Genomic DNA, 12,840 nt, shown 5'->3' on the forward strand with positions numbered 1-12,840 from the left:
GGGTGGAACATGATGATCTCATATATAAAAATCATGAGATCGATTCTTGCCAACATCGTTTGATGTAATATTATCTTTGTACTTTCGAGTAGCACTTGTCTTATAAGTTTTAATTAAACATTAACTTAATTATTAACAATACCAATTTAGTTTATTATTAATGAAAAAAAATTATATATTAAAAAAAAGTTACGTAAAATTTGTATTAAATACAAAAAGTTAAATTAAAATTTATAAAATAATGTTTCAAAAAAAAAGTAATTGGGGCGATTATTTACATAGTTATAAAGGTTTAAATTAAAGTATTTTATTTTAAATATTATTAGATTTTTAATGTTTTTTTTTGTTGGTACTTTGGATGTAGATATTAAAGGTATAAAAAAAGAAAAAGTAATAAAGAAAAGTATTAGCCAGAAAATGAAGTATAAACAATATTGCATCTTCCAAAGAGACCTAAAATATATGTCCAATTCCAACGGCTTGACTTGGAAAAACGTTTTTTTTTCAAAAAAAAAAAAAAAAAAAAAAAACTTGGAAAAACGTTGGGGTGGGTAAAGGCGTAAAGCAGCATGGTGTGGGCCCCACAAGATTCGAGTGATCAGTATTCAGTGAATCAGTAATGCTCCAACTTTGTATGACCCAAAGCTCCCTTTGGTTTGGTCTCCCGTCTGTGTCTCTACACAAACTTTTTTACTCCATCAACTACCGTAATTCTTCTTCTTCTTCTTCTTTTTTAACGAAAATAATTCACTCAAGTTTGATTAATCACTACATAAAGAAGATCTTACAAGGTGTTTGGTCTGCTATAGTTAGAATTCTTTTTCCTCATAATTTCTTTCTCCTAATCAAACGCCCTCTATTTATTTCTTCTTTTTTCACCGAATTACAATCATTTTTTGCTTAATTTTCTCCTCCCAGCCAAACACTATGTTAGTGAAACAAATTTGACTGATGGGATGTTAATAAAAATAGAATTCAAGACTTTTTTTTGAGACAATTAAAATAAGACTAATATTAAATATATATTAATTAAAAATAAAATACATCAATGTTAAAAATTAATGTTATATTATACTAAAATATTGTTATTTACATAAAAAATTATATTTTATATTAAATTAATTAAATTCATACTAATAAACTTTAAAATTTTTAAAAACTAAATTATTTTAATATAGAACAACATTTGAAGTAATGGTTTAGATATAATAAAATTTATTGTGAGAATATTAGTTTTAATGTGACAAAATTTTTTGACACTTTAGTATATAAAATAAATCAGAAACGATCTTAGATAAACATTAGTCGTATATAATGGTTCACAAATTATAAGACAATGCATACTAAGACTATACCTTGACTATACATCTATATATACATGCACTAATACCTGATTAGCAGAGAATTTGAACCTAGGAAAATGACAAATGCTGTCACTGTCAAACAGCAGAAACAAATGAACAGTAAGACAATGTTTAAAATTCATATTTAGTGCTTTATTTTTTATTTTTTGAAAACTATTTAGTGCTTTATTTAATTTAAAAAACCTACAATATAACGGTTAGTTGATCTCATCATTAGTTTAACCAAAAATTTTGTTAATGTAAGATATTTTGTGAATGTAAGCTCAATATTGCTCAATGTTCAACTGGCCCACATCATGGATTTGACATACTCGGTGGAATTCGATCATTTTCACAATGATTACATATTTTTCATTTTAATTATATGTTCTGCAGAATTAATTTAATTTACACGTTTTAGCGAAATTATTCCTATGAAACATTATTTCACTTATAAAATGTATGGGGTAAGATTTAAATGTAATGTATGGAATAAGACTTGTTTATAATATATAAGAAATTTCAAATACTAATTCAAACATGATATATAGTTACCTCCCAATAATATTTTAGTTAAATAAAAGTAGCCACAGACTTACAAATCGATTTACATTTATTTACCATTAATGAGCCAACTATTAAAGGTTATGCATAAGTTGATAGTAATGACATTCATAAATCAGTCAAAATTAATATGTAAATTTTCTATTCATTACGAATTTGAACCCCAAACCGTTGCTCACAGTTCTTGCCTGGTGAACTTATCCATTGGTCTTCCATATTGGCGCATACAAACTTTGAATTACTTTAATTTCCATGCACCCATCCACATTCAATTCTTGTGTTTTGCAATATTTTTGTGAGCTGTATTATTTTTCTGCTGTCCATACATAATAAGATAAAGCAAGCTGGAATAATACTCACATGTTGTAAAGTCAACCCTATCTTCCACAATGAAGTCTAGTCAACGATTCTAAATAGAATGCATGATCCCACTACCCAGTTGCGTAACTTGACTTCGACATTAGATGAGATATATATTGAATGTCCAAGTAGCTGATGCTGAAATTATGGACTGATCGATGTAAACCAATCCTCAATATTCAATACATGCCATTAGAAAATAATGCACCCACTAATGAGTCATGACCCCATGCACAAGTTAAAGTAACAAATAGCTGCAATCTCAGTCAACTTAATCGAACAATTAATTTAGTAACGACAAGATTTCGAATTCGACTTCTTGTAGAAATTACCTATACGATCCTTTTCAGCATGATCAGTCCGATCATTTATTGACAACCTAGGTTGATTAACTCCTTATGGTCATTCGTCAACTAAGATTATAAGACGGGGTTCACTAAAAGTACATCTTCAAATAGCGGATTTTCCTTTTATGTTAGTGATTAAGAAATTTAATTCACATCACTGGCATGACGGGCTTGTTTTAAAGGATTATTTTTGGAACGAATAATGTTTCCTTATCTTTTCCAGCTACCTAATATGTTGATATTTAAAAAATATATATTAAAAATGGCAAATTTTAAATGTTCGCCTACCGTTGGAAATAGGACTTAATTATTTGATGAATTAATAACTCCCAGTATGTGTTGGCAGGCAATTTGGCAGAGCATGCATGTTTCTTGAGCGTGAGTACGTGCAGATTAATTATATTATATCACATTAATTTTTTAAATTATTACTATTATTTCGACCAAATCTAAAATATATTCATGTACAAATCATCCTAACAAAGTAAATAGACGTAGCTCCTAGGGCTTAGCATAATTATTAGTTGTCTAACTTGATGTTATGATTGAAGGCCAGTTGATAGTGTAGGAATTCGAATTCCCCTAGAAACATAAATGTGAAGAAAGTTTAGAATGATGAAAGATGTAAATTAAATTCCTCGTGTACACATGAAATTTAGGCTATAACAATTAAGCTAATTGTGCAACTGTGCAAGTTGCGATTTATCTCTACTGTGGCTCTATGGACGGAGCCATGTGAGCTTAGGATTAGTCCATCCAAACTTAGATCACCTAAGTAATTAAAAAAAAAAAAAAAAAAAGTAATTCGTTTCCACTTGCAGATTTGATGGCTCCTTTTGTTTGTAATGCACCCATACATATTGGATGAACCTAATTGGAAGTTTACATATGAAAACGCAAGCTGAAGTTTACATATGAACTTTAATGCCTCCACACGCTATTTCCCAACGTCTACGCCAATTTAACGACACTCAATATGTGATATACGTTTTGACAACAATTTAAATTAATATATAGGCTAGTTTGAGAAAAAAATAATAATAATAATCATGTGAAGAGGACTTTTAGACTTGGTAATCTAATACTTTAGTGTTTCTCACTTCATATTTTAAGTTAAAATATTACGTCATGGATTTAAGTTTAGATCAAACTCAAATGATAATTGAATTAAGGTTGTATTTATTGTGTGCAAATTTTAAATCGATGAAGAACTGTTCAATAACTTGCTAATCTGGCGTGTGAACATTTTGAATGTTCAACTCGAATGTGATATTGAAGACTTATTGGCATATATGAAGACTCTGAAGAAATTAAAGAATAGGCCAGATTTGTCAGCAAAAAGAAAAAAAAATGGTGGGTCTATTGAAGCAGAAAGGGAAACTGATGTGATAACGAGAGTCATCAGAGAATTAAACTAACATTTTTTATGACTTTGATCCTTTATTTCTCTTTTAAGGTATGATGGCTTAGGTTAATCTTTTCGCCAATGGTCCAGACATCTTGGTAACTCAGTTGCGCACAAGGAGTTTCTGTCATTGGTGAGATTCGATTCCTGATCTTTCTTCCAAACTTTATCTATGTAACCAATTGAGCTGTCCATGTGCTCTGATCTTTCCATTGTACTCTTTGTATACTCTATGTAACATAAAACTAAAAATAATTATATATATTATTTGGTTTACAAAAAAAATTCGCAGTCGCTAGCTTAGATTATCAACTGTAATGAGACTGTAAATTTTATAATTATTAAATCAACTCTTCAATCCAGGACTAAAGTTAGCCACAAGAATCAAAGAGTTGCTATCAGTACAAATATAGAAAAGCCATTAACATTTAATTTACGCGTTTAGGCCCACGGTATATTTCGGTTGAAGATTTGGATTACCCATCCACGTTATCAATCTACAATTTTTGTTTCAACTGCTTGGTTTTTACACACAACATGAAAGCAATTTGCCATCGTTGCCAGGTTGTTCAGCAAAAATCCTTATCTAAACCCTATAGTTTTTCTTTTCTTTTTTTGGTTGAAACAATGACTAAAACAAATTTATAATGATAACAGCTAATAACCTACAAATGGTAGAATTTAAGGATTCTTATGGAGAATTCACATCAATAATGTCGAAACTCAGCTTGCACTTCAGATTATGATATGGTTTGGTTTTCACAGTAAAGGTTTTCACATTCTTCATCCATTCCGGATAATCTGCGGATAACGATAATGGAAACATGGAAAGTTGTCACGCTTTTGGATAAGTATAGTTCCACTAAAACCAACGTCAGCTTCATTAGAGATCCAAAAGGTACGATGTACATGTGAAAATATCAATTGAATAGGTATAGGTAACTATAAATGTTGTTCATATCTCCGCCACCAATGACCAACCACGAGAATTGAATGGGAAGGTGATTGAAGACAACTTCAGTCAAGTTGGTTGGACAGTTAGTTTGGTAATTAAAAGTTTTAAATTTGATTTCTCGTGGAAGCTGTTTATTAGTTTTCTTAATTTAAACCGGTCAGTTATGAACAATTTAGACTAGTTTATCTTCTTGTGGTCCTTTGTCGAACTTCACCCAGACCGCGCATTCTTATTGTAAAAGACGCCACATTACATCTTTTGGTTTAAGTACAAGTTTCCTTAGCTAGTCGACTAATTTTGTTCCGATTTCTCAGTCAATCGTCTAGCAAGTAGCAACACATACAATTGCATTTTCAAGACGTACTTGAAACATCTACTTAAGTTGAAAGAGACTCACGCTATCTCATCTACACTTCATAGGACTTGCCACATTATATATCATGCACGCATTCAATTAGTAACCGACCATCATGTTTGTTCAACAGCAATCCATTATGTTTCTTGTGCAAACATTTACTTTCAGGGCACAACTTTGTGTCGGAGCTATAGATGTTGACTTACCGTTAAAAAAAAAAAGAAGTAAAAGTATATAAGAAATTCAATAATTTACATGTCATTATATATTTTAGTCTTTTTCAATAAAAGCTAAGTTTTGAATTCGAATCAATCAACGCAAAAAAAAAAAAAAAAAAAAAAAAAAAAAAAAGAAGTTAAGAAGGTTGTATAAGATGAAGTTCTTTTGGGTTTCAAAAAAAAAAAAAGATGAGGTTCTTTTGGGCCGGAGGGGCCTCTTATTGGGCTTTCTCATAAATGCAGTGCGTCATTGAGCTCATTTTAATTGGGCTGCAAAAATTAGAGCTTCCATTAGGGCATTAGGCTAGCAATTATTATTATTATTATTATCACACTGAATTCGGTTTGGATCCAACTCACAAGATCAACTCTTACTCGAGCTATAAAGTCATTCTCCAACTTTGTAGTTGAATTTTCAGCTTATTTACCATTTGATGGTTTAGGCTAACAATTTTGAGTAATAAAATTATAAATGTTACTGTATTTTTTTTTCAAAAAAAAAAAATGTTACTGTATTTATGAAGATGGATTATTCACAAGTAAATAGTGGTTATACTTTGATATAAGAAAGGTATAACCTACGACTATTACCCGAATGTGCTCTCTAGGTGAATTCGCCTTGAAATTGTAGTCGACAAAACATCATATACAAATAAATCAGTCTAAGTTGTCTATACTAATTGACTCAAATCAAGAAAGCTAATAGGCAATTAGAGTGCATATAGTTGAAACTATTGAAAGGCCAAATTTATAAAATAGCAGAAATCAAATTGAAATAAACAGGTTACATGAGTTCCACTGGTTATTGGTTGACTGGAAGTTTGAAACTAAAGAACATCCTATAATAACTCTTGAAGAAGAAACTGATTAAAGACGACAAGCTTCGATAATTCATTGTGTTTTGGTTCCGCAGAAATCCTCAACTCTAAAACCCCCAACACTTCTTCTACAAATGATGTCCAGACAACAACCTCTGATGAAGAGTAATCTAAGCTCTTCAAATCTTTTTATGTCTTCATCAGTGGTTGCAGTCCATTATCTCACCTGGGAAATGCCAAACTCACCCATCAAATTCCTTTTTATATCTCCTCTGAGTATTTTCTTCTGGGGATGATTCCAAGATGTCTGGGACTGGGTGTTCTGCAGTCTGCAATTGAGCCTAAACTTTTCCAGGAGCTTTGCTGTTTCGTTCACATCAAATTGCAGCTGGAAAAGAAACCTCAACCCCTTGAGAATCTTCGTTTTTCCACCATTTCTACACTGTCTGCAAATTAGCAAGATAGAGCAGGAGAGCTGCGACCAAAGACCTATAAAGAAACGTCATGTGTTTCATAAGTATACAACCGAGCTATATATGTCACGTGTTTTTTTTTTGAGTACTATTGGCTCTGTTACAATGTGCAGTATCTGTTCATAACTACTTTCTCAACCTACTGAAGCACAAATGGTCAATATCGTCTCTACTGAGGCGCAAACCCACCTCCTTCCATATGGGACGTTTGCCACTAGACCACAAGGTCTTGGCATGTCACATGTTTCATATATGGTTTTCTAGCTTTCTATTTTGTATAGTACTGTCAATGGAGCGTCGAGAATAGAGAGAGTGAGTGAGCTTACCGGGAAATTCCTGTTGGTATTGACAATTAAAAGGTCAGAACAAAAGACGGGGCGTCTCTCCTTCGTCCCGCTACAGTTCGATAGACATATACTTTATCTGCAGCGCAGTCATCACTCCCCTCCTCTTTAATGACCTCGACGTTCAACATTGGCCTCTGTTTGGCGAGATAACGACAGCCATTCATGGTGACATTGCAGGCCGACATCCAAAGAGACCTCATAGATTCGTACTTCTCCAACCCGGATAGCAATGCTGCATTTCCAAATGGGCAGTCCCTTATTTCGAGCTTTCTCAGCTTTGGACAGCCTTCGAGCACACACGTCATCCCCCAATCAGTGCGGCCAGCAAATGCCACCGAAAGAGTTTCGAGGTTTTTAGCATACTGGCCAATATATTCGAAGGTAAGGTCCGTCAACAGCCCAGAAACTGCAAGCCTCTGCAGTTTTTTGCACGTCTTTACCACAGCACCGAAGGCCTCGTCCATAGGCTCGTTTGTGAGGTAATCGGGTTGGCCTGGATTCATTATGCAGAGACGAAAATGGGTGAAATCGGGACAGTTCTTCACAACCGTAGCAACAGCAGCATTTGTCATTTGCCGGCAAAAGTAGAGGACATAATGGAGTTTTCGACAACCAAGAGACACTGCAATAAATCCCTTCTCGGTCACCCCATAAACAATATCCAGATCAAAAGGATCTGCGGGGAAGACTCGTAGTTCTTCGAGCAATGGACAGCTGTGCCCGACAGCCTCTAGCCCCTTATCTTCAACTGTATCGAGGACCTATAGAACAGACTAATATGTGAATATCTTAAAGCCATAAGAAAATGATAGACCCATGTAAGTGATCTCTTGAAATTGTTCACTACCTAAAAGAAAATGGATAACGAGGATCTTATTATGTAAAGACGGTTTGCATAGATCAAAGAAGTTTAGAGTTATTGTTCTTACCCAGAGGCGACGTAAGTTTGGGCAATGCTCAAGAAGCTTGGCAAATTCACTACTCCGAATCGTTGCATAGCTCAAATTCAAGAACGTCAGATTGGCACAAGCTGGATACAGAACCGGAAGAAAAACAGAGGTGACTTCCCATAAACCCGAAAGGGTGTTCAGATTTTTACACTTGCCAAACACATCTGCTAGCTCGGATAAATCCCGAGGAGTGAGATCTTGCAGGAACGAGCCACTACCAAGCTCCACCAACTGAGGCGCCCGCATAAGCAGGCATTGCAATTGCAGTGGGTTGATGTTCTTATTAACCTTCAAAACCCTCAACGATTTGCACCTACCAACAAGTCTCTCAAGGGCATCAAAACTGACTTCGCTATTCAGGCTCGCAAAGTTGAGGATTTCCAGTGACGTAAATTCTTCTGGAAAGCAACTGAGCCAACTGCCATTATAATCGTCCATACCATTCTCCTGTATGTCAAGCTCAGTCAAGTTCCTACAATTATTTCAGAACACGTTTTAGCAGATTGGAATGAAACAAATAGAACCGAACTTATGCAAGACAAAATACTAAAGATATTAATATCAAACTAGTAACTTAAAGGTTCTCATTCAACTGATATGATAATTCTGGGAAACTTTATATTTATATGCTAAAATGTGAATTTGGTGTTTATGAAAACTTTCCAGTTATCTGCTAAAGTTTTAGGCTGTTTAAGAACACTTCCCAGTTATCCCATTTCTGTATGGAAATAATTTTTTCTTTATATTCTTCAATCCCATTCCCCCACCCAAAAATACAGTAAAAAGCCCTTTCGGGCCACAATCAAAAGCAGAAAGGTTTTATGTCTGCCTTTGCAATATATGCAAGAAACACATTTATGCTATTCCTCAGCCATTTGAAGATTTCGGTTTATTCTATGCTTTACAACCAAGGTGAACAAGCTATACAGTAGGCATCGGTGGCACTTCCCTCAAGGAATCTAGAATTTCATTTTGGAATTGAAGATAGAAAAAGCATCCCAATCTAACTAGATTTGTTGCAGAGATGCAATAAGGAAGGGTCCTACCATTCAACATTTAGCGATGAACATGGACTAGAGGAGACAGACTAGATCAGCTTCTATTCAATGAACAGATAACAGTGGCAATCAACAAAGAAGAGACCAAATGAATCTGAAGGCAAATGTCATCATTCATGACCAATGAAATTGGTTATATGTGGCTAAAGTATGACCGAAGGACAGGCTATCCACTAATGCCTAATAACAGGTCAAATGTCACATCAAGAAAGCAACAGCAAAAAGAAGGGAAAAGAAATCAAGAAAGTAGAAGCACTTCATTTCCACTTATCCTGTTTTCCACAGGAAAACAAGAAAATCTGCATCCATCATCTCCCACTGGACGACCTTATCTCTCGCCCACATGGTCACCTCGACCCAAAATATGATTCAACCATTAACATCTACATACAGATGGAAGTACTTTAATATCCATTTATGGAGTTAAGGCGATGATCTGCTCAATCCCCAGCCTAAAAATTACCTCTATGTAAATTTCCAACACCGAACTAATCATATTGAAAACAAAGGTAATTAAACCAAGAACAAAAGGCCTCGATTTAACAAAACATATGCCAATGCAATAAAAAGCTAAGGCTTAAACCATCACAACTCAACAAGGAAATACTCTTACTTGCAGTGAGTAGCAATGGCTTCGATCCCATCAGTGCTAAAACCATCACAACTCAACAACGAGAGTGCCTTAAAGCTCGGGAACGATGTAGCTAAAAACTCCAAACTCTCATCACTCACGGTCATTCTCTTCAGCCTCAACTCCTCAAGCAAAGGGTAAGCTCTGGCAAAAACAACTAGCCAAGCATGAATATCAGCACCCCAGTTCTGAGGTACCAAATTGAAATCCGAAAATCTCGGCTTTCCCTTAAGAGTAAGGCTCTTAATCTTGGGAAACCTCCTGGCAACAATCTCAGGAGACACTGAGTAGCAGTTGCCAATGAAGACCTTAGTTCGACTCCACCTCTCGGCATGGTACCAGTCCTTGCACACAAGTGAAGCTGAGTTCCTGTCTTTGTGGGACTCCAGGAAAGAAAGGACCTTCTCCAATACCTCATCTGGAAAGGCAGAAGGAGGAGGCAACTGAGTTGACTCGGGCAGCGAGTTATCTGCATCTGCGGAGTTCTTGAGGCGTTTTGGGCATGGATCCCCCATTTCCATACCTTATTAAGATTCACGCCTTAAATCTCGCAGCAAAAACTGTGTACCTAATCATGAAATACAAACATTACATCAATTATACACTTCAAATCTTCAATGCCAATTCTTTATTCCCAGTTCACAGATCAACAAGCCTTCACTGTAAACCATACGGAGATTTATTTCCCAAGAACTAACTAAATTCAAGCAAATCAACTATCAAGAAATGTTCTAATGAAACTGAACAAAAACATGTTAACTCAACAAAAACACAGTAAAGTTCTCAACTTTATTCTTGAAACCCATGTTAACTCAACAAAAACAAAAAACAAAAATAAAAATAAAAAGGGGAACTCCCAAGTTACAATAATCCTGATAAAAAGAAACATAACCCAGCAAGATTTCAACTTGCACTGAACCCAACATCACAATTTCATTATACCTTCCATGGGTAAATATAAATCTTCATAGCAAAAAAGGAGAGAAACAACATCAAAGCAAATTAAAGAACTTTAACATAAATGAAATCACACAGTGCATATATTATATATTTATATATACACCCAAATGAAAGGACAAAACAAGAGAAGAGTGAGTTATTCATTCTCCTACCTCTGCTGAGGAAAAGCTTGGAGGAAGCAAGCAGCAGCAGCAGAAGAAGAAGAAGAAGAAGAAGAGCCAAATAGAAGTCCAAGCCAGGCACTAGCGTGTTATAGCAAAAGGCCGGGTCATTATCTTTGATTAAAAAGAAAAAAGAAAAAATAAAATAAAAATTGATGCACAATAATAATGATGATATATGTAAGTATAATAATGATATATATGTAAGCAGCAAAGCAAAAAGCTTATAATAATAATAATGAAGGGAGAGAGAGAGAGGGAGGGAGTGTTCACCTCACCTCCCCATCCATCCCCAGCCCACCTTGGATGAAGACGACAGACAAGGCAGTAGGCGAAGGCACCTAACCCTCCAGTGGTGGGGCAGTGGGGTGATTTGTACACTCCATCTCATGTGCCGCCACGTGTCCGCACCAAGTCGTACATTTCCTCCACGGCGCACGTTAGCCCACATCCTGTACCCGATAATGGAGATGGCCGTTGAAAATGTGAAATGTGAAAACTTAAAGGTGGACAGGTAATTAGGTATATTTCCCTTCTTCAAAATAGGTAATTAGGTATATTTAATGAAATGTTTGCTTTATTGTAAAAAAAAAAAAAAAAAAAAATTCTCAAACTTTTTTTAACTCCCCTACATTGTAATAGAGCCAATAGTATTTTTTTACCTAAAAAAAAAAAAAAAGGAATTGATTAGTTGATAATATTAGCTGATTGTAGTCAATAACCATATACAATTCTAACCTCTCTCGTTTGGTATTCTTTTCTACCTTCTTTAAACTCAGTATTTTAGGCAAGTTTTCCCGCCCCTCCTAGCCGTTAGCGGCGAGTTGCGGTGGTGATGGCGTCGGCTACGCCGGCCGCCCCGGTGGTGCCCCCAATGGACACTCCTATGACGGACGAAGCCTCCCCCACGAGAACTGTCAAGAGAGTCAGGACCACGAAACGAACCTTTGCTGAGACGATCTCTTCCCAGCCTACGTTTAACGTCGACGACAGACCGCAAGTTGACGACAATAACTGGGCTTTTGAAGATCCGGTGGTGGAATCAGATTCGGAGATGGATAACCATGATGAATCGAACGGAAGACCGGTGGTGAAATTCTCGAAGGCTCTCCGCCAAGAATTATGTCGCGAATGGCGCATGTCCCTCATCGTGAAATACCTCGGTAAAAATCTCAATACAAATGTGTTGAATCAAAGAGCCCCCTCCCTATGGAAACTTCAGGGACGTTTCCAGATTATCGATATAGGGTTCGGCTGCTTCGTAGTACGTTTTGACGACAAGAGGGATTACATTCACGTCTTACTGGATGGCCCCTGGAAAATATTTGATAACTATCTCGCGGTGCAACGCTGGGAACCGGATTTTAAACCACGAACGGCAAAGCTCAAGAAGATGGCAGTCTGGGTTAGATTGCCAGAGCTCTCTGTCGAATATTTTTGTGATGACACTATCAAACAGATCCTTGAAAACATTGGTAAACCTCTTCGTCTTGATCGGACAACCATGGCTAGAGAGAAAGGGCGCTTTGCAAGAGCCGCCGTGGAGGTGGACTGAGACAAACCCCTAATCTCAGAAATCTGGGTGATGAATGGGGTCCAGATGGTGGAATACGAAGGTTTACATGTGATTTGCTTTGGTTGTGGGATGGTTGGTCACCGGGAACAAGCATGTCCTCTCGCTAAATCCACCACCTCGGAACCGACAAATATGGAGCCTAACCGGGAAACGACGACAGAAACAGAGGTACCACAGCCTGAAGACCAGCCGGCCAATATGGCAAAGCAGGACGTTGGGACTCGCCGCTATGGGCCCTGGATGATTGTGACAAGGAAAAACCAAGCGGCTAACACCAACAAGCCACAACAATAGCAAAAGACAAGTACAAACTAGCCTA

At 36.1% G+C, this 12,840-nt stretch overlaps 1 protein-coding gene across 1 annotated transcript; it reads right to left on the bottom strand.

The window, feature by feature from the left end:
- Nucleotides 1-6,269: 6,269 nt before the first annotated feature.
- On the bottom strand, nt 6,270-11,095 carry LOC116029102 (transport inhibitor response 1-like protein Os04g0395600). Its single transcript, XM_031270993.1, has 5 exons — nt 10,937-11,095; nt 9,807-10,392; nt 8,115-8,607; nt 7,165-7,946; nt 6,270-6,854 (listed from the first exon to the last, which is right to left on the bottom strand). Exons 2-4 carry the CDS (start codon nt 10,343-10,345, stop codon nt 7,191-7,193), a joined length of 1,788 nt encoding a protein of 595 aa, XP_031126853.1. The 5' UTR covers nt 10,346-10,392; nt 10,937-11,095; the 3' UTR covers nt 6,270-6,854; nt 7,165-7,190.
- Nucleotides 11,096-12,840: the final 1,745 nt, after the last annotated feature.

The sequence above is a fragment of the Ipomoea triloba genome, chromosome 9, assembly GCF_003576645.1.
Source record: "Ipomoea triloba cultivar NCNSP0323 chromosome 9, ASM357664v1".
Taxonomy (NCBI): Eukaryota; Viridiplantae; Streptophyta; class Magnoliopsida; order Solanales; family Convolvulaceae; genus Ipomoea; species Ipomoea triloba.

Coding starts and splice junctions, on each gene's coding strand:
- LOC116029102 (XM_031270993.1), bottom strand. CDS start 10,345: ATGGAAATGGGGGATCCATGCCCAAAACGCCTCAAGAACTCCGCAGAT. Junction 8,608..9,806: donor GCCATTGCTACTCACTGCAA/GTAAGAGTATTT, acceptor AAATAATTGTAG/GAACTTGACTGAGCTTGACA. Junction 7,947..8,114: donor CAAACTTACGTCGCCTCTGG/GTAAGAACAATA, acceptor TCTGTTCTATAG/GTCCTCGATACAGTTGAAGA.